Source organism: Zonotrichia leucophrys, chromosome 5 (genome assembly GCF_028769735.1).
Source record: "Zonotrichia leucophrys gambelii isolate GWCS_2022_RI chromosome 5, RI_Zleu_2.0, whole genome shotgun sequence".
Classification (NCBI taxonomy): domain Eukaryota; kingdom Metazoa; phylum Chordata; class Aves; order Passeriformes; family Passerellidae; genus Zonotrichia; species Zonotrichia leucophrys.
The window spans coordinates 49,094,982-49,121,403 of NC_088175.1; the positions used below are offsets into that span (position 1 = coordinate 49,094,982).

The following is a 26,422-nucleotide window of genomic DNA, read 5'->3' on the forward strand; positions in this document are numbered from 1 at the left end:
GGTACTGATCTCATTTGTGAGTGAAAAGCAACATAGACTTTATGAGTTTATGAATGACAAAGATTTGTCCTGAGCAGGATTTCTTTGATAAAATTCAGACACCAAGACATTTCAGTCTTATCAAATGGATATTATTTAAAAGTCACTGGAAAGAAGCAGGAACTTTAATGTGTCCTAAATACAGGTCAGGTAAATTCTGTGGTCCAGCTGCTTATGTGCCATACGGGGCACTTAAAATAATGACCCAAAGAGGGTCTTAAAATAATGAGGACTTAAAATTATGACCTAAAATATCTACAAAGAGAGTACTGAGGGTCAGGTGAGATGAACCTTCCCCAGTACCTCAGAGTCCTTCAGTTCTGCCAAGACATTCCAGGCAGGATTTTAGGAGGACATGGTTATCGTGTCCCGTGTTTCCCGCTCGTCTCTGTCATCTGCTGAGTCTTGGAAGGCCCTCTGGAATGCCAGCCTGAGGGTGAGCCGGAATTTCCGATCCCTGTAGCTTCCCACCAGGAAGTAAATGATGGGGTTGAGGGTGCTGTTGACGCAGGACAGCACAAAGCCAATTTCTGGGGAATACAGGAACTTGAGGCCCAGGAAGTCCAGGAGGATAAGGACACTGAGGGGCACGGCGAAAATGAGGAAGAAGAGGATGGTGAGCATGATGACAGTGAAGAGCCGGCCCGTTTGGAAGGGCTGGGAGCTGCACTTGACCCGCAGGAAGAGGATGAGGCTGAAGAGCAGCATGAGGGGCGCGCAGACGAGGAAATCCAAGGCTCCAATGGCGATGAGCAGGCGCTGGCAGGCCCTGGGAGAGGGGCGAACGGTGCACAGGACATATCCCAGAGTGTTCAGGAGCAGGGACAGGGCCCAGAGCAGGCCGGACACCATGGCAGACAGGTGCTTTGGGCGGTGTGTCCGGCACCAGATGGGGGACAGCACGGACAGGCAGCGCTCAATGCTGATGGCCGTCAGCAGGTACAGGCCCGTGCCGTACATGAAGAGATCCAGGAAGAGGAAGATCCCAAACTGCACCCCCACGTTGAACTGCATCAGGTACTGCACGGTCTCCACGGCGATGCACAGCAGGTACCCGAAGTCAGCGGCCGCCAGGTTCAGGATGTAGACGGTGAAGTGGTTCCTGCGGATGCGGAAGCCCAGGTACCACAGGACCAGGCCATTCCCCACCATCCCACAGGCAGCACTCAGCAGGCAGAAGCTCTCCATGAACTTGAGGACAGTGTAGGATGGCTGGGGTGGTCCCACAGCCGCGCTGTAGTTGGTCCCAGGAGCATGGATGGCTGTGGTTGGAAGGACCATTGGTGTGGTTGAGGGTCTCATGATGGGTGATTCAGACCTAGGAGCAGAGAGAGGAGAGGTGGTAACTCCAGGGTGACTTTTCTAGAGGGGTTCCTTGGTTTGTTCCAAGGCTTTGTAGCTAGAACTTGATCTCATGGAACTTCAAAATAAAATGGTTTAGAAGGGACCAAGAGCCTGGAGTAACAGGATAAAGAGTGAAGGCTTCACACTGACAGAGTGTGGTGAGGGTGGTGAAGCTTGTGAGGGTGGTGAAGCTCTGGCACAGGTTTACTAGAGAAACTGTGCCTGCCCCATCTGTGGAGGTGTCCAAAGCCAGGCTGGAGCAAACTGGGATAGTGGAAGGTGTCATTGCCCATTTCCGGGGGTTGGAAGTGGATGATCTTTAAGGTCCCTTCCAGCCCAAACCACTCTGGAATTCTGCGATTCCATGAAAACAATTGGTAGTTTTTTATATTAATGAGTGATTTCCGTTTTAATAAAGTGCCATTTGATGTGGTTCTCCTTGGTCCCATGTACAGTAACAAATAAACATCTTGGTTTGGCAGAGCCCTCAGCTTCTCCCTCAGAAACTGCAAGAACCACATGTAAGAAACCACAGATTATCTTGTCCTCACAGGACATGGGAGCTGTGGCTCTGATAACTTTTCCACACCACTCCATGAGTTAAGTTATTATTTCCTTCCCCGTGGTACTGAGATCTGATTGAGAATCTTGGGGGTGAAAAAAAGGGGTTTAACATCTTTTTTATGGTCTGATGAGAACAAATACAGTGGCTCTTCTGCTGTCTCCCAGCCAGCTGTTATTTTGGGCATGGAAGGCAGAGAAGTTAAAAAGAGGATAGGAACAAAAAATGGGGTTTTCTGGGAAGATGTGAATCACTGAACCATGTAGCCAGCATGAATCCTCTGTTCTCTCTTTGCAGTGCAGCCGCACACATGGAGACAGACTTCCAAAAGCACCCAGAACATGACAGACTGAATCACTGCTGTTCCATCCCAGCACCCCAGGCACACTGACCTCATGGACAGGGGGAAAAGAAGTGTGTGGTGCAGGGAATTTCAAGGCCAAGTTGGATGGGGCTTGGAGCAACCTGGGCTAGTGGAAGGTGTCCCTGCCCATGGCAGGGGGTGGGACTGGATGGGCTTTAAGGTCCCTTTCAGCCCAAATTATTTGAGGATTCTATGATTTACTTTAGGGTTGACTGAAACCAGGGAACTTCTGGCACTGCAGAGCTGGATGGTCCCATCCTCAGCTCTTATAGCACCTTGAACACTTCTAGCATGAACACTGTGGAGAGCAGCCCTGTGGCTGTTCCTCCCTCACAGCCTGCTCCAGGGGTGGCCACAAATGATCACGTTTTTGCAGAAATTAGCAGAAACAGCCTCAAGTTCTGTGCAGCTTTTCTGCTGTGAGAACAGAGGAAGGCCCGGTGGTTAAGTGGTTTCCTGGCTTCTGTACAACCAAATTTCCACTTGATCTGAAGAGAGTGTGAACATTTGAGTGTCACCTAAGTTCTGTCTCAGTCCACTGCAGCCTCCACAGGTGCATCTCTCTCCACTGGGGATTCAAGGGATGACAGGTGATAATTCCCAATGTTAAATGGCTTTGTGCCATTGATCATGTCATGAAATCATGGAATGGTTTGGGTTGGGAGGGATCTTAAAGCTCATCTTGTTTCAACCTCCTGCCACAGCCAGGGACACCTTCCACAGACCAGGTTGCTCCAAATCCCTGCCAACCTGGCCTTGGACACTTGCAGGAATAAGGCAGCCACAGCTCCTCTGGGCAACCTGTGCCTCATCACTCTCACAGGGAAGAATTTCCTCCCAAGACCTAATTCAAATCCACTGTTTTCCAGTTCAAAACAATTCCTGTCACTCCAGGCCCTTCTCCAAAGTCCCTCTCCAGCTGTCTTGGAGCACCTTTAGGCACTGGAAGGTGCTGTATGTGCATAAAGACTGCCAGGAACAGAAATGGCTGCAATGGGTATTTGAGAAAACATCGATAGTTTTGCCTTCTGCTGCAATAGAAGTGATGAGATCCTTATCTTACTTCTGTAGACTGTGGAGAAGAGCACTGCAAAAGTCACTCATGGTTCTCATTTATTTATCATAGTCCCTTGGAAAGACTGAATTCCTGTTTCCAAGACACATTCAAGACATGATCCCACTTCCTTATGCAACTAATAAGTGAAAACTCTCCTCTCAGCAGCCTGAGTCCAGGTGATCTTTTCCTCCCTTGAGATTAAACATCCTCCATGTGATTTGCCTGCAAATCCTGCCTGTAGTTCCTGAGGCACAACAACCCTGACCTCACAAAGGTGTCTCAGACAGGGGACAGAAAGTTCTGCTGTTGTAATGCCAGGTCTCTGAGTAATGACTTTTTGTATTACAGAGGTGCATTTAGAGCAGTTCAAGAGCACATGTACAGGGACAAGAGTCCCTGGAATGAAGCTCTCCTTATATTGAAAATTATTATCATCAATTCCTGACCTAGAGCAAATTTCTGTACAGCAAAGGAAGTAAATTTTTGATCTTTTTTCCTCCATTGTTTTTGTTTCTCCTTCCTTCCCCAAAGCCTGACAACCCATCAGAGTGCAACGTCAAAGACCCACATCAGAATTTCTCACCTTTTTTGCGTTCCTGGGAATTTCAGCGCCCGTGCCCGCCAATGTTGTCCCCTGGATGGTGTGACGTGGGGGGCAGCTCAAGTCCTTGTGTCATCCTGCAGTGCTGGGCTGGGCAGCACTGTTTAAAAAGCCATGGTGTTTTCAGCGTGACCCTCCAGGCAGCCAATCACTCATGGGGGAAATACCTCCCCTGTATGATCACTCAGATTTGAACCACTTCCCCCTCCCCTCTTTGCAGTGTCACGGAAACATTATTTTTTTACTACTTCTCCCTTCTTCAGCCATTCTTGCAAGAACTGTCCATACAGACTTTGCACTGGTGTTGTGTCCTACTTAAGGCCCTGAGATGCTCTGGTTTCACAGCCCCTGAACATGAGCTTTTAGTGCTGCTCAGGTAGAGAAATTTTAAGTTTTCTCCCATAACATCTTTGGTGGAGGTTTCACAACCTCCCTCAGCACTTCTCATTCCTTCCTGTCCCTGCCCAGTTGTCACACACCCGCCACCACACTGGGACCTCCTCTGACCCAGAGCCTCTCCCAGCACAGTTCAGCACCTTATGGGATCTCTACTGCTTCATCCAACCTTGCCCCCAAGCTTTCCACCTCAGCAGTTCCAGATGCCCAAACCCTGCTTATGCTGCCCTCAGCATGGAGCTCTGGAGTCAGGAGCTCTTTCAGTGCACCTTCACACCCCACAGGCTTTCGGCACAGTCCTTCAACACCTCAGCCACTTCAGATTTCACAAAATCCCTCCAGCCCCATGCCTTTCACTTCCAGTTTCACAACTTCCCCCTGAACAGAGCTTCAGGTTCTTCCTCACTTTGTGTCTCCTAAGCAGACAGAACCCACCACCACCCACCCACAACATCCCAATCCTGTTCATGCACACTCCATGTCCATGAGCCACCCCAATCCAAAGGGTGTGGAAACAGAGAAAAGACCTTTCTCCTTTACTGACATCCTTACAGGGAACTATTTTGTCCCTTAGTCCCTTGGGCCAGGGAAATAAAGGGACAGGAGTGTGACACCACCCAAATTGTTGCCATTTGTGTCAGAGGGCACAGGAATGGGCAGATCCAGCTTAAATTTGCTTAGCAGGTCAGAAATGCATTTGTACATCTTCAGCTTGTGTTGTCATCTGTTCTTCCTCTTACTTTACCAAAGATTGTAAGACTGTTTTTACTTTTTTACCCAATCCTATTTCCTATAGTGGTTACTGGCAACTCTCATTAACCTGGCCAGGACTCCAGGCTATGGCATAAAATGATATCTAAATTAAAAGACTCTTTTTATCCAGAGCATGATTTAATCTCCTCATTAATTTGAGGTTTTCCATTTTCTCTGAATGGATTGCTGGCATTCCATGTTGGGAGACATTCAAAATGCCTTTGTTGTTATTGGACCATTCTGAATTTCAGTAAATGTCAGCAAAACAAACAGAGGGATGGGCAGTGGATGAAACTATTTATTGATGCACCTAAATCTCAAGCTGAAAATACTCAGTACACTTCAGAGCAGTGATGAGTTGGAATTGCAGTAATACACAAATTCATCAAATTCTGGTATGGTTTGAGTTGGAAGGGACTTTAAAGGTCATCCAGTTCCACCCCCAGCCATGGGCAGGGACACCTTCCACTATCCCAGAGTGCTCCAAACTGTCCTGGAACACTTCCAGGGATGGGGCAGCCACAGCTTCTCTGGGCAACCTGTGCCAGGGCCTCAGCACCCTCACAGAGAAGAATTTATTCCCAATATCCTATCTAAATGCACCTTCTGTCATTTAAAGCCATTTCCTCTTCCTGATTAGGTGACTAGGTCCATTTCTTTGCAGAGGAAAGCCTGGAATGGCTCAACTCAGCTGACTTCCACAGATATACAAGAGCTGACTTCCTCCCCTCCCTTAGTTTCCCAATTTGTAAAATAAGGATTTTTTTTTAACTTACTCTACTTTACTAACCTTTGCTGAAACATTGCAAGCTCTTGCAAAAGGCCTTACTCCCTGGGCTACCAGTGATGAAATTTCATGGAAAATAGGACTTGGAGGGTCATCAAGAAGTGACCCAAGCCACTCTCTTCTCTACTTCTACTTACTACTAGAAACCTTTCAGATTATTTATTTTTTTCATGAGGGCTTGTGGAGCTTTATTGGGATACGCAGTGATTTAAAAATCCTCACAATTTTATTATTACTCACAGTGCCATAAAGCCTAAGCTGTGGATCTAAGGTTTGGGAAATACACAAAGCATGGATTAATGTCAGAGTCTGGGAATGTTAACTTGACCAGGCACATCACATGCTTGCCCAGTTTAATATTCAGCTAATCTACTGGCTGTTATTTCCAAGAATCATGGAATTGTTAAGGTTGGAGAAGTCCTCCAAGGCCATCAAGTCCAAGCACTCCCTAGCAGTGCCACCACTACTGTGTGTCCCTAAGTGCCACATCCACAGGTTTTAAATCCCTCCAGACTGATGGTGACTGCCCCACTGCTCTTGGTAAACTGTGCCAGGGCTGCACCACCCTGTGAGTGAAGAAATTTTTCCTAAAATCCAATCTAAACTTCACCTGGAAGGATGGGATTAATTTCTTCTCCTTCCCATCCCTGAGCATTCGCACCTCCCTCCTCCAGCCCCAAGAGCCCTTGAGCTGGGAGATTTCCTTAGAGAGGGTGGAGTAGGTCTGTGTAAACAGGGAATTAAGCCCTGGAGGAGGGAGATTTCCTTGGAGAGGTTTGAGGGAAAAGTTACTTAAACAGTTTTTTTATCTCTGCTTGCTGGGCTGTGAGTGCACTCTTCAATGCCCATGCTCCCTCCAAGCAGCTCTAACATGGGCAGGAAAAGCCAGGATACACTTGGTGATAAAGGAAAGCAAGGAATTAAATGACGTGGGATTTAAAAAGGCACCTCATAAGCAAGTGTTAGAAGCTTTTCAGAAGCTGTTTTATGTTCTTTAAAACCTCTACCAGGAAAAGGAGATGTTGGGGACATAAAATCTTACAGCTCTTACACAAAAATTAGATCTCCAAGCACAGAGAAGGTAAGTTTTCCAGGATCTTTTCCCTTTCCTCTTTTCTTTCCTTTTCCTGAGTTCCCTTCCTCTTTTTCCCCCCTGCCCTTCCTCTTGAAAAAGGTGAAAATACAAAAAGAAATTTCCCCTGAAATTGTCAACCATCTCTGGCTCTCTTTGGCTGTAACCATGTGCAGAACTGGTTTTGCAGTCCCAAATCAGGTTATTGAATTCTTCTTCAATTAATCACCTGAGATTTTAGGTGAAAACCCTTGCAAATAAGAGGATGGTGCAATTCCTTATTATTTTTTTTTAATTATAACAATCCACATTGTATTTATTTCATATCCCAACTGATTACACTATATCACGTACCTCTGGTCAGTGACTGAAAAGCTAATTTTAGAGGTAAGATCTCCCTTTTATCCCCTTTCTTGAGTATGTTTTACCTCCTGTCAGTAAAAGTGCAAGCACAGGAGAAGTCACAAACTTTCCCAACTTCCTCTTTAGGCTTCACTTTTTCAAGTTTGATAATTTTGGTTTTCCTACATTTCAGCATTTCCTGTGGGTGCTTGATCAGCTTTTTGCCTCTACAGGAGTTTCTGATCTTGCTCTATTTTAAAATTATAAAATAGGAGACTGGATTAGATGGATCTAATCCCAAAGGGACCCAGTGGGTAGCACCCCCTGCCCATGGAAGTGGGATTGGAACTAGATGGTCTCTAAGGTCCCTTCCAACCCAAACGTTTCCAGGAATCTATGATTCTGTGGCTGTGTCTCATATAAGGCAAATTAAATATGTAGAGGGGGAAGAACAATGAAAAAACAAACAAAAAACAAAACAAATTTAAAAAGCACTTCATAAATTTAATTCTAATCCTATGTATTTCTTAGAGAGAATGCACTTCTGATAAAGAATTAATTTTTAAGAATGAAAAACCTGATGAATAATTTTTTCTTTATCTTTCCACATTTCCAGGCTCTGCACTGCACATTGCCCACTAAACTGGCATGGAAAACTCCAGCAGCATGAAGGAATTCATCCTCCTGAGCCTCTCAGATAACCAAGGGGCGCACAAAATTTTTATTTTGTGGTGTTCCTGCTTTTCTACACACTCACAGTGGCAGGAAACCTCACAGTTCTCACTGTGACGAGCAGCAGGCGCCTGAACTCCCCCATGTACTTCTTCCTCTGCCACCTTTCCTTTGCAGGTGATTGTTACTCCTCTGTCACGGCTCCCCATATGATTTCTAGCTTCCTGGTGGAAAATAACACCATCTCCTTTGCAGGTTGCATAGGGCAGCTCTTTGGGCTTCATTTTTTTGGCTGCATAGAGGTTTTCATCCTGACAGCCATGGCCTACAACCGTTGCATGGCCGTCTGCCAGCCCCTGTGCTACCCCACGCTCACGTCCCACAGTCTGCGGCTGCATGGTGGGGGTCCTCTGGGTGGGGGGCTTCCCGCATTCCACCCTCGAGACCTTTCCCACCCTTCCCTGCTCCCTTTATATGGCCCCAACAAAGTCATCCACTACTTCTGTGATGTCCACCCCCTGCTCCCCCTGGTCCACGCCAACACGCACGCCAAGGGCCTGGCCACAGTGGCCAACAGCGGGGTGATATCCCTGAGCTGCTTCCTCATCCTGGTCATGTCCTACATGGGCATCCTGGCTTCCCTGAGGTGGCACAAGGCTGGCGACATGGCACAAGGCCCTGTCCACGTGCAGGTCCAACATCACTGTGGTGATCCTGTGTCTTGGGCCCAGCACGTTTGTTTACATCTGCCCATCCGGTGGCTTGTCTGAGGACAGGAGTGTGGCCACGTTCTAAATGCTCATCACACCCATGTTCAACCTCCTCATCTACACCCTCCGGGACGGGGAGGTGAAGGGAGCCATGAGGAAACTGTGCAGGAGGAAAGTGGGAAGTGGAAATGGGAAGGGGTAGAGCTGTGATCATGTTCCCAAAAAATCAGAGAAAATCAAGCAGGTTTTGCTGTAATTTCTTCTGTGAAAATGCCCCAAAATGGGCCTTTCAAAGAACAGCTGCCTATTGGTCTAATCCTCCTGGAATTAGAAAGGCACTAGAAGTTATTTTTATGATGGAAAAGACATTGGGAACTCTGGCATTCCCTTCCTTTTCCTTGTCAATGAGCAAAGGCCCACACCAAGGCCTCCTGAGCAGCTGCAACATCAGGGCTTAAATACTGTTAAAAATACTGAAAATATTGTCCAGGTGGAGCACCCCATAAGAAACAAAAAAACCAAAAAACCCGGTGATATTAAGAGCTAATTGGGTGGTTTGCTGATGAAGGAACAGGAAGGGAAACTTCTCACTCTCCCACTTCAGCAAATCTTTTCTGCCCTGTTCCATGTCAGGCTGGATGGGCCCTGGAGCAACCGGATCTGGTGGAAGGTGTCCCTGCCCATGGCAGAGGATTGGAATGAGATGGTTTTTTAAGTCCCTTCCAACCCAAGCAGCTATTCTGCAATTCCATCATTCTCCTATAATTCTATCTACTTCACCTGTCTCTGCCCAATAAAGCAGGAAATAAAATAAATGTAGTTTAAAAAGTTATGGAGATGAAAAACAGTGGGGTCTTTTAGAGGTCTCACTTCTGGGTGATTCTGAGCAAAAATTCACCCATAGCTTATGGAAGGTGTCACTGGAAACTGTGTCAGGCTCGTCTACACTTTGCAAAAAATTCTTACAAGAATTTCATACTTGAGCTCAAAAGTTGCTCCTGCGCTTTACTGTGTCAGTAAAAATACCTGCTAAGCAAGAAAGGCTCACCACAAATCTTTGTGCATTTTTTGAAATTATTTCCAACTTACTTCTTGTTTTAAAGTTGTAAGTCAGGTGTCTGAGGGATGACATCAGTGATATTTTGCTTTGTGCTGTCAACGTGTAGGTTAATGAGAAATAAGACTGTAGATGAGAAAGACAGGCTTATGACAAAAGGCAAAATTTGTATCCATGTACATGAATTTATATAAATGTCCTGTGTCAGAGACATCTTTATTTGATGTCTCTCTCCAGGGATTAAAGTAATAACTACCCAAGGAACAATTTAGTTCCTTGCCCACTGAGGTTTTCTGACAAAACTCCCTTTGCCTCTGGGATCTCATTACTCCTGATAGCCTTCTGCCTTGTGGTGTGATGTACCTGAACTATTTCTGCTACAGAAATAATTGCACCTAAAGATGCTCCTGGAGGTTGCTTTTTTGATTGGTTGTGGGTTTTTTTGTTTTTTTTTTTATTTTTGTATAATGGGAAGTGCAGAAGGTTGAGCTGTTCTTTTCAGGGCTTAGAGTTGGCAGAGATACAGAGCTGCTTCCATAACTTCCAAGCAGCACCTTGCAGAGAGTTTCTGATGGAACTGAGAGGTTCTGATGGAACCCCCTGGAGTGGTTTGGGGAGGTCGTCAGAGGAGCGACAGCAAGTGAGCTCTGTGGAAGTGTTCTGGGATTGTTCCTTGTTTTGCTCAGCCCCCACTGAAATCCTGCCTTTGCAAAGCAGCATTGCTGGTGAGTGACTTTTGGGAGGTCTATTTTATGACTTAGAATAAAAAAACATTAAAAAATCAGTTGCAGACTTAGAATCCCAGAATGGATTGGGCTGGAAGGCACCTTAAAGCTCATCTTCTTCTGATCCCCTGCAACAAGGGCATTGCTCTGGTTGCTCCAAGCCCTGTCCAGCTTGGTCTTGAGCACTTTCAGGAATATCACACACTAGTGATCCTGGTGTTCTGCATGGGAATGCTGTAAGGGTGGATTTGTGAGTGTTTGTCAGTAAAGCAGAAACATCTCAGTCAGCAGCCCAGTGTCACCACAGGTGTATTTATGGGGTGTTTCACACCACAGCCAGGACCTGGGTATTATTTCTACCACCCTCCTCAGCTAAATAACCAGAGCTTGTTATTACACATGTCCGTGACATATTCTGGCTTGGATTTCACTGTCACTCCTTCAGGGAAGCATTGGCTTTAAACTGAAATTGTCCCAAAAAGACAGCAGAAGAAATGCAGTGGATATTCAACATACCAGAGGACAATGTGTGTGTCCTGTTAATGTCCCCTGTCTAATGATTTGGCCTTTTAGATGTTTTAATGCAGCTTTATTCAATGCTGTTACCATCATAAACATCTGGTTTCTAAATTGTAGGCTCCTGCTTGCTGAGATTTAAACTCCTCAGCCGAAATGAGCAGTGAAGGAATTTCCTGGAGGGATTTTAAATGGACAAGTGCATTCCTCTGCTGCTCCCACTGTAACTTCCACAGGACAGTGAGTGTATTTGTCTACTGAAAAAATTTAAAAAATCCCTTAAAAACTATAAAGATAGAAAACCATGCAGGGTTTTGAAGCTTCTGCTGTGTTAGAAACCCCAGTTTCTCCAGTGAGGAACTTCCTAGATCTGGTTTCAGTGCATGAATTCCCAGTTTCAGAGAGGCTAAACTAACTGGAGGGCCCTTTCCTTAGTTCAGAGGAAAGTCATTAGGATCAGAACGTGGAACAGCTCATGCCTGAGAACGGCAGCATTTGCTTGTAGTCACTTCAAATTTCCAGCAGGTAAAAGAACAGCACAGCATTTTCCCAGCATTCATGGCTCTTGTTATCTGAGAGCAGGATGTGCAGGAATCACCTTTCCTGAAGGGATTTAAAAGCAGTATGGATGTAGCACTTGGGAACATGGTTTAGTGGAGGGCCTTGGCAGTGTTGGGTGGAGAATTGGACTCATTAGGGGCTTTTCCAACTTTCTTTAATTCCAACAATTCTTTAATTCAGTGATTTCTCCCTCACAGAATGGGAGAACACCCACCATGATGCAGGAAAACAGTGATCAGAGTGAGTTCAGGGGAGAAGGTCAGTGTGGAAGGGCGGGCTAGACACCTGAGTAGGGGCAGAATAGGGGGTGAGTGCAAACTGTGCTTTCTGTCATTTGTGACATGGCACTGTGCTTTTTGCAGCAGCAAATGCATCCTGCTCACACCATCCATGAGCCTTGGAGCTGTAGCACATTCCCCTCCCTTCCTGGCCACACCCCGACCGGTGCCATGGCATCCTGAGCTGCAGCGATGGCACAGGACAACTCCTCCCGGGTGACTGAATTCATCCTCCTGGGGCTCTCCGACACCCAGGAGCTGCAACTCCTCTCCTTCATGTTCTTCCTCCTGGCCTACACCATGGTCCTGCTGGGCAACCTCCTCATCATTGTGACAGTCAGGACTGACCCCAAGCTCTCCTCACCCATGTACTTCCTCCTCTGCAATCTGTCCTTCATCGATATCTGCTGCACCTCTGTCACTACTCCCAGGGTGCTGGTGGCCCTGCTCTCAGGGCACAAGGCCATTGCCTTTGAGGGCTGCATGGCCCAGCTGTTTTTCCTGCACTTTGTGGGCTCCTCAGAGATGTTCCTCCTGACGGTGATGGCGTTTGACCGCTACACGGCCATCTGCAGGCCCCTGCACTACACGGCCATCATGGCCCGCAGGGCCTGCTGGGCGCTGGTCGCGGCCTGCTGGGCCGGGGGCTTTATCCACTCCATTGTCCAGACTGTGCTCATGCTGCAGCTGCCCTTCTGCGGCCCCAACACCATCCACAGCTACTTCTGTGACGTGCCACCCGTCATCCGCCTGGCCTGTGCCGACACCACCCTCACCGAGTGGCTCATGGTCTCCAACAGCGGCCTCATCTCCCTGGGCTGCTTCCTGGTGCTGGTGGCCTCCTACGCCCTCATCCTGGCCAAGGTCCGAGCCCGGGTCTCCCAGGGGAACTGGAAGGCTCTGTCCACGTGTGCCTCACACGTGATGGCCATCACCCTGCTCTTCATGCCCTGTGTCTTCACTTACCTGCGGCCCGCTGGAGCCTTGCCCACCAGCAAGTACGTCTCTGTCATCTACACCATCTTGTCACCCATGATGAACCCCCTCATCTACACCCTGAGGAGCAGCGAGGTGAAGGAATCCATGTGGAGACTCTGGAGGCACTGCAGAACCTTCTGATACAGGCTGGGTTGGCAGGACCCTGGAGTTACACCCAGAGTTACACCTGGAGTCACGTTCCTGCTCTACTCCTGCACAATAATGACAATAAAGCCCACAGACTTCCAATTATGTACAAATACATTTCTATACACATGTTACTCTTCATATTAAAAATCCATGCTGAAAACCCCAAACTTCCTAAACATTTTCACTCATGTGGGATCATAATTTTCAAATAAATGAATGAATCCAGGGTGAGGCTTGTCTCCCTCTCTAACATGCTTTTCCTGTGCTGAGACAGCAGATGGCAGAGGCACATGCACTAAGTGTCCTCAATTCATCCACTAACACTGGAAGATAGAGAGAGTGCAGATTCTGCTTGTAGGGTTTCCTTTAGACATATAAGAATATTTTTAGTCATAATTCTCTCACAGAAGTGAGCTATTTAAATCATACAAGGCACAATATATAGAGGAAGGAGGAGGAATAGAGATGGACTCCAGAGACAAAGAGTGTCCTGCATGTAGGCCGGAAAATAGGGAATAGCTTGACACTGACACAGGTTGTGTTTAGATGGGATATTGGGAAGAAATTCTCCCCTGTGCTGGTCTGGCATGGGTTTCCAATGGCTGTCCTGTTCCTAGAAATGCTACAGGCCAGGTTGAATGGGGCATGGAGCAATGTGGGATATCAGGGGTAGTGGAAGGTGTCCCTGCCCTTGGTAGAGGGTTGGAATGAAATGGTCTTTAAAGTCCCGTCTGCCGCAAACAGCTATTCTGCAATTCCATCATTCTCCTATAATTCTATCTACTTCTACCTGTCTCTGCCCAAGACAGCAGTAAATAAAATAAATGTATTTTTAAATGCTTTGGAGGTGACCAACAGTGGGGCTTTTTAGAGGTCTCACTTCTGGGTGATTCTGAGCAAATATTCACCCATAGCTTATGGAAGGTGTCACTGGAAACAGTGTCAGGCTCGTCTACACCTGGCAAAGAATTCTTACAAGAATTTCATACTTGAGCTCAAAAGTTGCTCCTGCGCTTTACTGTGTCAGTAAAAATACCTGCTAAGCAAGAAAGGCTCACCACAAATCTTTGTGCATTTTTTGAAATTATTTCCAACTTACTTCTTGTTTTAAAGTTGTAAGTCAGGTGTCTGAGGGTGACATCAGTGATATTTTGCTTTGTGCTGTCAACGTGTAGGTTAATAAGAAATAAGATTGTAGATGAGAAAGACAGGCTTAGGAAAGAAAGCAAAATATGTATCCATTTACATGAATTTATATAAATGTCCTATGTCAGAGACATCTTTATTTGATGTCTCTCTCCAGGGATTAAAGTAATAACTACCCAAGAACAATTTAGTTCCTTGCCCACTGAGGTTTTCTGACAAAACTCCCTTTGCCTCTGGGATCTCATTACTCCTGATAGCCTTGTGCTTTGTGGTGTCATTTATTTGAACTATTTCTGCTACAGAAATAACTGCACCTGAAGATGCTCCTGGAGGTTGCTTTTTTGATTGGTTGTGGGTTTTTTTGTTTTTTTTTTATTTTTGTATAATGGGAAGCACAGAAGGGTGAGCTGTTCTTTTCAGGGCTTAGAGTTGGCAGAGATACAGAGCTGCTTCCATAACTTCCATGCAGCACCTTGCAGAGAGTTTCTGATGGAACTGAGAGGTTCTGATGGAACCCCCTGGAGTGGTTTGGGGAGGTCGTCAGAGGAGCGACAGCAAGTGAGCTCTGTGGAAGTGTTCTGGGATTGTTCCTTTGTTTTGCTCAGCCCCCACTGAAATCCTGCCTTTGCAAAGCAGCATTGCTGGTGAGTGACTTTTGGGAGGTCTATTTTATGACTTAGAATAAAAAAACATTAAAAAATCAGTTGCAGACTTAGAATCCCAGAATGGATTGGGCTGGAAGGCACCTTAAAGCTCATCTTCTTCTGATCCCCTGCAACAAGGGCATTGCTCTGGTTGCTCCAAGCCCTGTCCAGCTTGGTCTTGAGCACTTTCAGGAATATCGCACACTAGTGACCCTGGTGTTCTGCATGGGAATGCTGTAAGGGTGGATTTGTGAGTGTTTGTCAGTAAAGCAGAAACATCTCAGTCAGCAGCCCAGTGTCACCACAGGTGTATTTATGGGGTGTTTCACATCACAGCCAGGACCTGGGTATTATTTCTACCACCCTCCTCAGCTAAATAACCAGAGCTTGTTATTACACATGTCCGTGACATATTCTGGCTTGGATTTCACTGTCACTCCTTCAGGGAAGCATTGGCTTTAAACTGAAATTGTCCCAAAAAGACAGCAGAAGAAATACAGTGGATATCCAACATACCAGAGGACAATGTGTGTGTGTCCTGTTAATGTCCCCTGTCTAATGATTTGGCCTTTTAGATGTTTTAATGCAGCTTTATTCAATGCTGTTACCATTATAAACATCTGGTTTCTAAATTGTAGGCTCCTGCTTGCTCAGATATAAACTCCTCAGCCGAAATGAGCAGTGAAGGAATTTCCTGGAGGGATTTTAAATGGACAAGTGCATTCCTCTGCTGCTCCCACTGTAACCTCCACAGGACAGTGAGTGTATTTGTCTACTGAAAAACTTTAAAAATTCCCTTAAAAACTATAAAGATAGAAAACCATGCAGAGTTTTGAAGCTTCTGCTGTGTTAGAAACCCCAGTTTCTCCAGTGAGGAACTTCCTAGATCTGGTTTCAGTGCATGAATTCCCAGTTTCAGAGAGGCTAAACTAACTGGAGGGCCCTTTCCTTAGTTTAGAGGAATGTCATTAGGATCAGAACATGGAACAGCTCATGCCTGAGAACGGCAGCATTTGCTTGTAGTCACTTCAAATTTCCGGCAGGTAAAAGGACCGCACAGCATTTTTCCAGCCTTCATGGCTCTTGTTATCTGAGAGCAGGATGTGCTGGAATCACCATTCCTGAAGGGATTTAAAAGCAGTATGGATGTAGCACTTGGGGACATGGTTTAGTGGAGGGCTTGGCCACGCTGGGTGGAGAATTGGACTCAATGGGGGCTTTTCCAAATTTAACAATTCTTTAATTCAGTGATTTCTCCCTCACAGAATGGGAGAACACCCACCATGATGCAGGAAAATAGTGGTCAGAGTGAGTTAAGGCGAGAAGGTCAGTGTGGAAGGGCGGGCTAGACACCTGAGTAGGGGCAGAATAGGGGGTGAGTACAAACTGTGCTTTCTGTCATTTGTGACATGGTACTGTGCTTTTTGCAGCAGCAAATGCATCCTGCTCACACCATCCATGAGCCTTGGAGCTGTAGCCCATTCCCCTCCCTTCCTGGCCACCCCCCAACCTGTGTCATGGCAGCCTGAGCTGCAGCGATGGCACAGGACAACTCCTCCCGGGTGACTGAATTCATCCTCCTGGGGCTCTCCGACACCCGGGAGCTGCAACTCCTCTCCTTCATGTTCTTCCTCCTGGCCTACACCATGGTCCTGCTGGGCAACCTCCTCATCATCGTGACAGTCAGGACTGACCCCAAGCTCTCCTCACCCATGTACTTCCTCCTCTGCAATCTGTCCTTCATCGATATCTGCTACACTTCTGTTACCGCCCCCAGGGTGCTGGCGGCCCTGCTCTCAGGGCACAAGGCCATTGCCTTTGAGGGCTGCATGGCCCAGCTGTTTTTCCTGCACTTTGTGGGCTCCTCAGAGATGTTCCTCCTGACGGTGATGGCGTTTGACCGCTACACGGCCATCTGCAGGCCCCTGCACTACACGGCCATCATGGCCCGCAGGGCCTGCTGGGCGCTGGTCGCGGCCTGCTGGGCCGGGGGCTTTATCCACTCCATTGTCCAGACTGTGCTCATGCTGCAGCTGCCCTTCTGCGGCCCCAACACCATCCACAGCTACTTCTGTGACGTGCCACCTGTCATCCACCTGGCCTGCGCCGACACCACCCTCACCGAGTGGCTCATGGCCTCCAACAGCGGCCTCATCTCCCTGGGCTGCTTCCTGGTGCTTGTGGCCTCCTATGCCCTCATCCTGGCCAAGGTCCGGGCTCGCGTCTCCCAGGGGAACTGGAAGGCTCTGTCCACGTGTGCCTCACACGTGATGGCCATCACCCTGCTCTTCATGCCCTGCATCTTCACTTACCTTCGGCCCGCTGGGACCTTGCCCACCAGCAAGTACGTCTCTGTCATCTACACCATCTTGTCACCCATGATGAACCCCCTCATCTACACCCTGAGGAGCAGTGAGGTGAAGGAATCCATGTGGAGACTCTGGAGGCGCTGCAGAACCTTCTGACACAGGCTGGGTTGGCAGGACCCTGGAGTTACACCCAGAGTTACACCTGGAGTCACGTTCCTGCTCTACTCCTGCACAATAATGACAATAAAGCCCACAGGCTTCCAATTATGTACAAATACATTTCTATACGCATATTACTGTTAATATTAAAAATCCATGCTGAAAACCCCAAACTTCCTAAACACTTTCATTCATGTGGGATCATAATTTTCAAATAAATAAATGAATCCAGGGTGAGGCTTGTCTCCCTCTCTAACATGCTTTTCCTGTGCTGGGACAGCAGATGGCAGAGGCACATGCACTGTGTCCCCAGTTCACCCACTAACACCGGAAGATAGAGAGAGTGCAGATTCTGCTTGCAGGGTTTCCTTTAGACATATAAGAATATTTTTAGTCATAATTCTCTCACAGAAGTGAATTATTTAAATCACAGAAGGCACAACATATAGAGGAAGGCGGAAGAGTGGAGATGGACTCCAGAGACAAAGAGTGTCCTGCATGTAGGCTGGAAAATAGGGAATTGCCTCACACTGGCACAGGTTGTGTTTAGATGGGATATAGGGAAGAAATTCTTCCCTGTGCTGGTCTGGCATGGGTTTCCCATGGCTGTCCTGTCCCTGGAAATGCTACAGACTTGGATGAATGGGGCATGGAGCAGTGTGGGATATCAGGGATAGTGTAAGGTATCCCTGCCCTTGGTAGAGGGTTGGAATGAAATGGTGTTTAATCCTGTCAGCCGCAAACAGCTATTCTGCAATTCCATCAATTTCCTATAATTCTATCTACTTCACATATCTCTGGCAAAAACTGCAGCAAATAAAATTAATGTATTTTTAAATGCTTTGGAGGTGAGCAGAAGTAGGGCTTTTTAGAGGTCTCACTTCTGGGTGATTCTGAGCAAATATTCACCCATAGCTTGTGGAAGGTGTCACTGGAAACTGTGTCAGGCCTATCTACACTTGGTAAAGAATTCTGACAAGAATTTCATACTTGAGCTCAAAAGTTGCTTCTGTGCTTTACTGTGTCAGTAAAAATACCTGCTGAGCAAGGAAGGCTCACCACAAATCTTTGTGCATTTTTTGAAATTATTTCCAACTTACTTCTTGTTTTAAAGTTGTAAGTCAGGTGTCTGAGGGATGACATCAGTGATATTTTGCTTTGTGCTGTCAACGTGTAGGTTAATAAGAAATAAGATTGTAGATAAGAAAGACAGGCTTAGGAAAGAAAGCAAAATATGTATCCATTTACATGAATTTATATAAATGTCCTAAGAAGGAGATATCTTTATCTGATGTCTCTCTTCAGGGACTAAAGTAATAACTACCCAAGGAACAATTTTAGGTCCTTGCCACTGATGATTTCTGACAGAACTCCCTTTGCCTCTGGGATCTCATTACTCCTGATAGCCTTGTGCTTTGTGGTGTCATTTATTTGAACTATTTCTGCTACAGAAATAACTGCACCTGAAGATGCTCCTGGAGGTTGCTTTTTTGATTGGTTGTGGGTTTTTTTGGTTTTTTTATTTTTGCATAATGGGAAGTGCAGAAGGGTGAGCTGTTCTTTTCCGGGCTTAGAGTTGGCAGAGATACAGAGCTGCTTCCATAACTTCCAAGCAGCGCCTTGCAGAGACTTTCTGATGGAACTGAGAGGTTCTGATGGAACCCCCTGGAGTGGTTGGGGAGGTCATCAGAGGAGCGACAGCAAGTGAGCTCTGTGGAAGTGTTCTGGGATTGTTCCTTTGTTTTGCTCAGCCCCCACTGAAATCCTGCCTTTGCAAAGCAGCATTGCTGGTGAGTGACTTTTGGGAGGTCTATTTTATGACTTAGAATAAAAAAACATTAAAAAATCAGTTGCAGACTTAGAATCCCAGAATGGATTGGGCTGGAAGGCACCTTAAAGCTCATCTTCTTCTTATCCCCTGCAACAAGGGCATTGCTCTGGTTGCTCCAAGCCCTGTCCAGCCTGGTCTTGAGCACTTTCAGGAATATCACACACTAGTGATCCTGGTGTTCTGCATGGGAATGCTGTAAGGGTGGATTTGTGAGTGTTTGTCAGTAAAGCAGAAACATCTCAGTCAGCAGCCCAGTGTCACCACAGGTGTATTTATGGGGTTTTTCACACCACAGCCAGGACCTGGGTATTATTTCTACCACCCTCCTCAGCTAAATAACCAGAGCTTGTTATTACACATGTCCGTGACATATTCTGGCTTGGATTTCACTGTCACTCCTTCAGGGAAGCATTGGCTTTAAACTGAAATTGTCCCAAAAAGACAGCAGAAGAAATACAGTGGATATCCAACATACCAGAGGACAATGTGTGTGTGTCCTGTTAATGTCCCCTGTCTAATGATTTGGCCTTTTAGATGTTTTAATGCAGCTTTATTCAATGCTGTTACCATCATAAACATCTGGTTTCTAAATTGTAGGCTCCTGCTTGCTCAGATATAAACTCCTCAGCCGAAATGAGCAGTGAAGGAATTTCCTGGAGGGATTTTAAATGGACAAGTGCATTCCTCTGCTGCTCCCACTGTAACCTCCACAGGACAGTGAGTGTATTTGTCTACTGAAAAACTTTAAAAATTCCCTTAAAAACTATAAAGATAGAAAACCATGCAGGGTTTTGAAGCTTCTGCTGTGTTAGAAACCCCAGTTTCTCCAGTGAGGAACTTCCTAGACCTGGTTTCAGTGCATGAATTCCCAGTTTCAGAGAGGCTAAACTAACTGGAGGGCCCTTTCCTTAGTTCAGAGGAATGTCATTAGGATCAAAAGATGGAACAGCTCATGCCTGAGAACGGCAGCATTTGCTTGTAGTCACTTCAAATTTCCGGCAGGTAAAAGGACCGCACAGCATTTTCCCAGCATTCATGGCTCTTGTTATCTGAGAGCAGGATGTGCTGGAATCACCATTCCTGAAGGGATTTAAAAGCAGTATGGATGTAGCACTTGGGGACATGGTTTAGTGGAGGGCCTTGGCAGTGTTGGGTGGAGAATTGGACTCATTAGGGGCTTTTCCAAATTTAACAAATCTTTAATTCAGTGATTTCTCCCTCACAGAATGGGAGCACACCCGCCATGATGCAGGAAAATAGTGGTCAGAGTGAGTTCAGGGGAGAAGGTCCGTGTGGAAGGGCGGGCTAGACACCTGAGTAGGGGCAGAATAGGGGGTGAGTGCAAACTGTGCTTTCTGTCATATGTGACATGACACTGTGCTTTGTGCAGCAGCAAATGCATCCTGCTCACACCATCCATGAGCCTTGGAGCTGTAGCCCATTCCCCTCCCTTCCTGGCCACCCCCCAACCTGTGTCATGGCAGCCTGAGCTGCAGCGATGGCACAGGACAACTCCTCCCGGGTGTCTGAATTCATCCTCCTGGGGCTCTCCGACACCCGGGAGCTGCAACTCCTCTCCTTCATGTTCTTCCTCCTGGCCTACACCATGGTCCTGCTGGGCAACCTCCTCATCATCGTGACAGTCAGGACTGACCCCAAGCTCTCCTCCGCCATGTACTTCCTCCTCTGCAATCTGTCCTTCATCGATATCTGCTACACTTCTGTTACGCCCCCAGGGTGCTGGTGGCCCTGCTCTCAGGGCACAAGGCCATTGCCTTTGAGGGCTGCATGGCCCAGCTGTTTTTCCTGCACTTTGTGGGCTCCTCAGAGATGTTCCTCCTGACGGTGATGGCGTTTGACCGCTACACGGCCATCTGCAGGCCCCTGCACTACACAGCCATCATGGCCCGCAGGGCCTGCTGGGCGCTGGTCGCTGCCTGCTGGGCCGGGGGCTTTATCCACTCCATTGTCCAGACTGTGCTCATGCTGCAGCTGCCCTTCTGCGGCCCCAACACCATCCACAGCTACTTCTGTGACGTGCCACCCGTCATCCGCCTGGCCTGCGCCGACACCACCCTCACCGAGTGGCTCATGGCCTCCAACAGCGGCCTCATCTCCCTGGGCTGCTTCCTGGTGCTTGTGGCCTCCTATGCCCTCATCCTGGCCAAGGTCCGGGCCCGCGTCTCCCAGGGGAACTGGAAGGCTCTGTCCACGTGTGCCTCACATGTGATGGCCATCACCCTGCTCTTCGTGCCCTGTATCTTCACTTACCTTCGGCCCGCTGGGACCCTGCCCACCAGCAAGTACGTCTCTGTCATCTACACCATCTTGTCACCCATGATGAACCCCCTCATCTACACCCTGAGGAGCAGCGAGGTGAAGGAATCCATGTGGAGACTCTGGAGGCGCTGCCGAACCTTCTGATACAGGCTGGGTTGGCAGGACCCTGGAGTTACACCCAGAGTTACACCTGGAGTCACGTTCCTGCTCTACTCCTGCACAATAATGACAATAAAGCCCACAGACTTCCAATTATGTACAAATACATTTCTATACACATGTTACTCTTCATATTAAAAATCCATGCTGAAAACCCCAAACTTCCTAAACACTTTCACTCATGTGGGATCATAATTTTCAAATAAATGAATGAATCCAGGGTGAGGCTTGTCTCCCTCTCTAACATGCTTTTCCTGTGCTGGGACAGCAGATGGCAGAGGCACATGCACTAAGTGTCCCCAGTTCACCCACTAACACTGGAAGATAGAGAGAGTGCAGATTCTGCTTGTAGGGTTTCCTTTAGACATATAAGAATATTTTTAGTTATAATTCTCTCACAGAAGTGAGCTATTTAAATCATACAAGGCACAATATATAGAGGAAGGAGGAGGAGTGAAGATGGATTCCAGAGACAAAGAGTGTCCTGCATGTAGGCTGGACAAGATGGAGTGGCTTCACACTGGCACAGGTTGTGTTTAGATAGGATACTAGGAAGAAATTCTTCCCTGTGCTGGTCTGGCATGGGTTTCCCATGGCTGTCCTGTCCCTAGAAGTGTTCCAGGCCAGCTTGGATGAGGCTTGGAACAATGTGGGATATCAGGGATAGTGGAAGGTGTCGCTCTCCATGGCAGGGGGGTTGAATGGGATTGTCTTTGAGGTCCCTTCCAACCCAAACTGCCTCTGTGAGGGCAGCAGCTACATCTCCAAATCCATCAGGGATAGGAATTCAGTGGTTTTCATAAGAAGATCACCATTAATTTCTTTGTTTTAAAATTGTTTAGGATTGGATTCATCCCATCTAAAGAAAATCATGGAATCACTGAGATGGGAAAAGCCCTCTAAGATCATCAAGTCCAACATTCTGCTGGGCTACTCAGGCCACCACTAACCTGTGTCCCCAGGTGCCACATCCACACAGCTTTTAAATCCTTTCAGGATTAGCCACTCTACCACTGTCCTGGGCAATCTTTTCCAGGGCTGGAAAACCCTTCCCATGAAGGAATTTTTTCTAATATCCAATCTAAATTGCTGCACAGAAAGTGAAAGGATTTTCACGTTCCCTGTCTCTCCTCCCTGTCTTAAATTAGCCCTCACTCTCACACCTGTAGGAAGAGGAGGATGAGAAGCATCAGTGAGTCATTGTTCTTCCTGGTTAAAAGAGATTTCCAAACATCTCCCATCCTTGTGCAAATGAGATTTCTTTTTAATAGTGAATTTCTACTCAGGATCATCACAGAATGATTTGGGCTGGAAGGGAGCTTTTTGTTTTTAGTATTAGAGAAAAATGTTGAAAAATTAAAATGTTCTTTAGCCCAATTAGGGTAAATTTCAATTAAGAAAAAAATGTACCACTGTGATATTTTTTTTACATTCCAATAAAGCTTCTATAACTATTTTATGCATAAATCAATGCAAGGCAAATTGGAGCTGTGGTTCAGTTATTTTGCTGGTGTCAATTTGTTCATCAGGTATAAACTGGGGGCATCAACAGTGAAGTGATTTGAAAGAACTGATCCAATTTTTATAAAATAAATAAAAATTCCATATTTTTGGGAGCTGGGATTTCAATATAAGGGGCTTGGAGCCACCTCATCTCATCCAGTGGACTATGTCCCTGCCCATTGCAAGGGGTTGGAATGGGATGAACTTAAAAGTCCCTTCCAACCCAAACTATTCTATGAAGACAAACAATTTAATATAATTGATTTTTCTCCCCGGAAACATCTTGGCACGACTTTAACAAGGGCTCAGAAGATGTTGTTAAAAAGTTGGTGTCTGACAAATTGCAAAGGTGCAGCTTTGGCAGCTGAGTTTGTCCCTATGTGTAAATTGGCTCCACTGCGCACCATTAAAATCCCAAGTTCTTTCTCTACTGGAAATTATCAGCTCTATGAGCTCATCCTCAGATTTATTGCCTTCACCTAGAGGACAGTGAAAAATGGCCTCAAAGGTAAAAAAAAATCCTTTGAGAACGGGCAGGATCTCTACAACGCTTTTGTTAAATCTCAAGAAGCCTGAAGAGATCCCAGGCTAATCAATTTTATTTAAAGACTATGAGACTGAAACACAAATGGAGATCAGAGAAAAGGGAGCATTTTCAACAGACTCTAATCAGTCTGGGCTCATCATAAGCATTCCTAGATGGAAATCTCAAACAATGATGAAGCTGGGTAGTCCCAGAATGGACAAAAATCAAATCACTTTGGTTGTGTAACAGTGGGGATGGCAGGGAGGAGTGGGCAAGAGGAGTCTAATCCAGCATACCATCAATTAGTCCACAACTGGATTCTGCAAATAGAGATATTTTTGTTGTTGTTTGTTTTGAGGGGGTTTTCAATGAATTTTTATAATCAAATATAATGCACTATAATTTTTATGTATTTACCCTGAGGCAGAACATATATCTCCAAAACTATCCTGTCCTTCTACTTCTAAATAACCCAGCTAAGATTATCCCTGCAAATAAGCAACTTAAATGTGGAGTTGAGAGCCTGGGTGACTGTCACCCTAATGAGGCCAATGCATCCCACCCCAAAAGAAACATTTAAGATTTATGAGGGGAACAGAATCACAGAATTGTTTGGCTTGGAAGGGAGAGGTGAGGGATGGATCTCTTTGCTCTATCTCTTTCTGGCATCTGAGTTTATTATGAAATTCTTTATTGCAAAACTCCATGGGAAGAGTGATGCCTGATGATCCTTGGGATAACTTTAGCTCACAGGGAAAGGGCTGGGCCATGGGGATTTATTCCAGCCATAGCTCTGCACTCCCATGGCAGGTGAGGCCTGTGCTGTGGGACCCCGGGGGAATTCCAGTTTATACAGTCCTGGAATGGTCTGGGTTGAAATGGACCTTAAAGTTCATGTTGTTCCACCCCCTGCCATGGGCAGGGACACCTTCCACTCTCCCAGGCTGCTCCAAGCCCCATCCAAGCTGGCCTTGGACACTTCCAGGGATCCAGGGGCATCCACAGCTTCCCTGGGCCAGGGCCTGTGCCAGGGCCTCACCACCCTCACAGGGAAGAATTTCTTCCTAATACCCAATCTAAGTCCCTCATCTTTTAGTGTAAAACCATTCCCTCTTATCTTATCACTGTTTGCCAATGTAAGATGCAGAATCTTTAATTTTCCAGGAGTTTGCAAACACAGCAAACAGGCTGGAAGAATGCTGGACAGCAAGAGTCCTTCATGTGAACAGCGCAGAATTTACAGTCAGGTATTGCTGGAATAGGAACAGTCCTGGACATCTCATGGGCAGTGGCACTCCCATAAATCACACATGGATGCTTAATGGGACCAAAGGGGAATTTTTGTTAGCTCTTCAAAATAGTGCTGGTAATTTTGGATCCTTCGATTTCCAGACCCTTTTGGCAATATTCTGAAAAACCCCTCATACATACAATTAAGGGAACAGACAAAAAAACTGTCAGACACACTTGTCCCCAGACACTCCCTCATATTTATAAAACCTCATTAGAGAAGAGAGGTGCTTACTGCTGCAGCCAAGCCAGTCCTTGTGCCAGTGCTGGCAGGTGTCTGTGTGAATATTCCAATGCTGCTTTGTTGGGATTCATCTCTTCTTTACGAGTGAAATCATTTTTATATCACATGTAGAAAGAAGAAAAAGGATTATTTTGTTTCCTGGAGCTACAGACAACTATAAATCACCCGTAATTAATTCTGTGCAGCAGTGAGTATTTCTGTGTTGTTTCTGTGCTATTTCACCTGAATGAGCTCCACATTTCATGAACAAGTGATGTCCCTTTTATTTCTGCTGAGTTAACTATTTCTTACGTAGTTTAAGCCCTGACTTTGCTCCCTCTCAAGCTTCTGGGAGAACATGAGACCACAGTGGAGCCTGGCCAGGTGAAATATTTCATCAATCTATTTATCTCTGCTTATCTTAGAAATGGGAATGTGGTACAATATTCCCACCATCTCAGAATTAATCCCAAAGTCTCCCAAAAGGAGGTGTTTGGACTGAACATTGCTTTCCCTCTTCTTGGGCTGGTATGTAAATCCTTACTGTAAAAACTGAGCTACATTCCATGGAGCAGTGTGGGGTAAATGGCAATATCCTTTAATGCCACATTTAGACTTCTTTGAACTGGGGAAATGAGATGGGGAGAAAGTCCAGATAGATGCTAGAAGTACTAATGGTATTATGGAAGTCTGTAGGGTAAAATTTATAGAAAACTGGGGGTCTTTAATGGGATGCCAAATGATAACTTTTTTAAATTATAGAATCATAGAATAGTTTGGGTTGGCAAGCTCCTTAAAGCTGATTCCAAACCCCTGCCATGGGGAGGGACACCTTCCACTAGAACAGGTTGCTCCTAACCTCATCCAAAAGCTGAAAAAAAACCCCTAACATGCATCTATCCACTGATTTTGAGAGATTTAATTATTTTCTGACAGCATTACTCCCTTAAAAAGTTTTAGCTTCTGTTACTAATCTAGACCCTTTTCGTGGTATTATCAATACTAAGTATTTTATGTTGAAAGGAATTTTAGGATCTATACCACACTTCCCTTGCTCAGAGAAGCTTGACAGCCCCTTTGTGTTGCCTGGAGCTGTGTCCAAGCTGGATGCCACAGAGAAGTTAACTTCCACTTCCAGTTCTTCAGACTGAGGTGGCAACTTGCAAAACCTAACATTTTGATTTAATCATTGTGAAGTTTAATACCTACAATTCGCTTTTTGCATTAGGAATATGTGGGCAAAATTGAGATTTTGAGTCCAATGCTTGGAAACGGTTTTGAACTTCAAAACAGACCAAAAAAACCCTCACAATCTTTAAAATGGGGATGAAATTGTGATTAAGTTACACCTTCTTTATTCCAGGGAAACCTCTGCTCGCTCCCACAAT

At 46.2% G+C, this 26,422-nt stretch overlaps 4 protein-coding genes and 1 pseudogene across 4 annotated transcripts; 4 read left to right on the forward strand and 1 right to left on the reverse strand.

Moving 5' to 3' along the window:
* Positions 1 to 384: 384 nt before the first annotated feature.
* LOC135449044 (proto-oncogene Mas-like) lies at positions 385 to 1,341 on the reverse strand. The gene has a single exon (XM_064715510.1). The coding sequence runs from the start codon at positions 1,339 to 1,341 to the stop codon at positions 385 to 387; it is 957 nt and encodes a 318-aa protein (XP_064571580.1).
* Positions 1,342 to 8,309: 6,968 nt separating this feature from the next.
* LOC135448722 (olfactory receptor 4S1-like) lies at positions 8,310 to 8,784 on the forward strand. The gene is given in 4 exon segments (XM_064714930.1): positions 8,310 to 8,368; positions 8,370 to 8,445; positions 8,448 to 8,657; positions 8,659 to 8,784. Coding segments are annotated over 4 exon segments (471 nt in total).
* A 3,223-nt stretch (positions 8,785 to 12,007) lies between these two features.
* On the forward strand, positions 12,008 to 12,955 carry LOC135448179 (olfactory receptor 4D5-like). The gene has a single exon (XM_064713872.1). The coding sequence runs from the start codon at positions 12,029 to 12,031 to the stop codon at positions 12,953 to 12,955; it is 927 nt and encodes a 308-aa protein (XP_064569942.1). The 5' UTR covers positions 12,008 to 12,028.
* Positions 12,956 to 16,271: 3,316 nt separating this feature from the next.
* On the forward strand, positions 16,272 to 17,219 carry LOC135448186 (olfactory receptor 4D5-like; annotated as a pseudogene).
* Positions 17,220 to 20,530: 3,311 nt separating this feature from the next.
* Positions 20,531 to 21,477, forward strand: LOC135448188 (olfactory receptor 4D5-like). Its single transcript, XM_064713892.1, is given in 2 exon segments — positions 20,531 to 20,780; positions 20,783 to 21,477. Coding segments are annotated over 2 exon segments (924 nt in total). The 5' UTR covers positions 20,531 to 20,551.
* The last annotated feature ends 4,945 nt before the right edge of the window (positions 21,478 to 26,422 follow it).

Coding starts and splice junctions, on each gene's coding strand:
- LOC135449044 (XM_064715510.1), bottom strand. CDS start 1,341: ATGAGACCCTCAACCACACCAATGGTCCTTCCAACCACAGCCATCCAT.
- LOC135448179 (XM_064713872.1), top strand. CDS start 12,029: ATGGCACAGGACAACTCCTCCCGGGTGACTGAATTCATCCTCCTGGGG.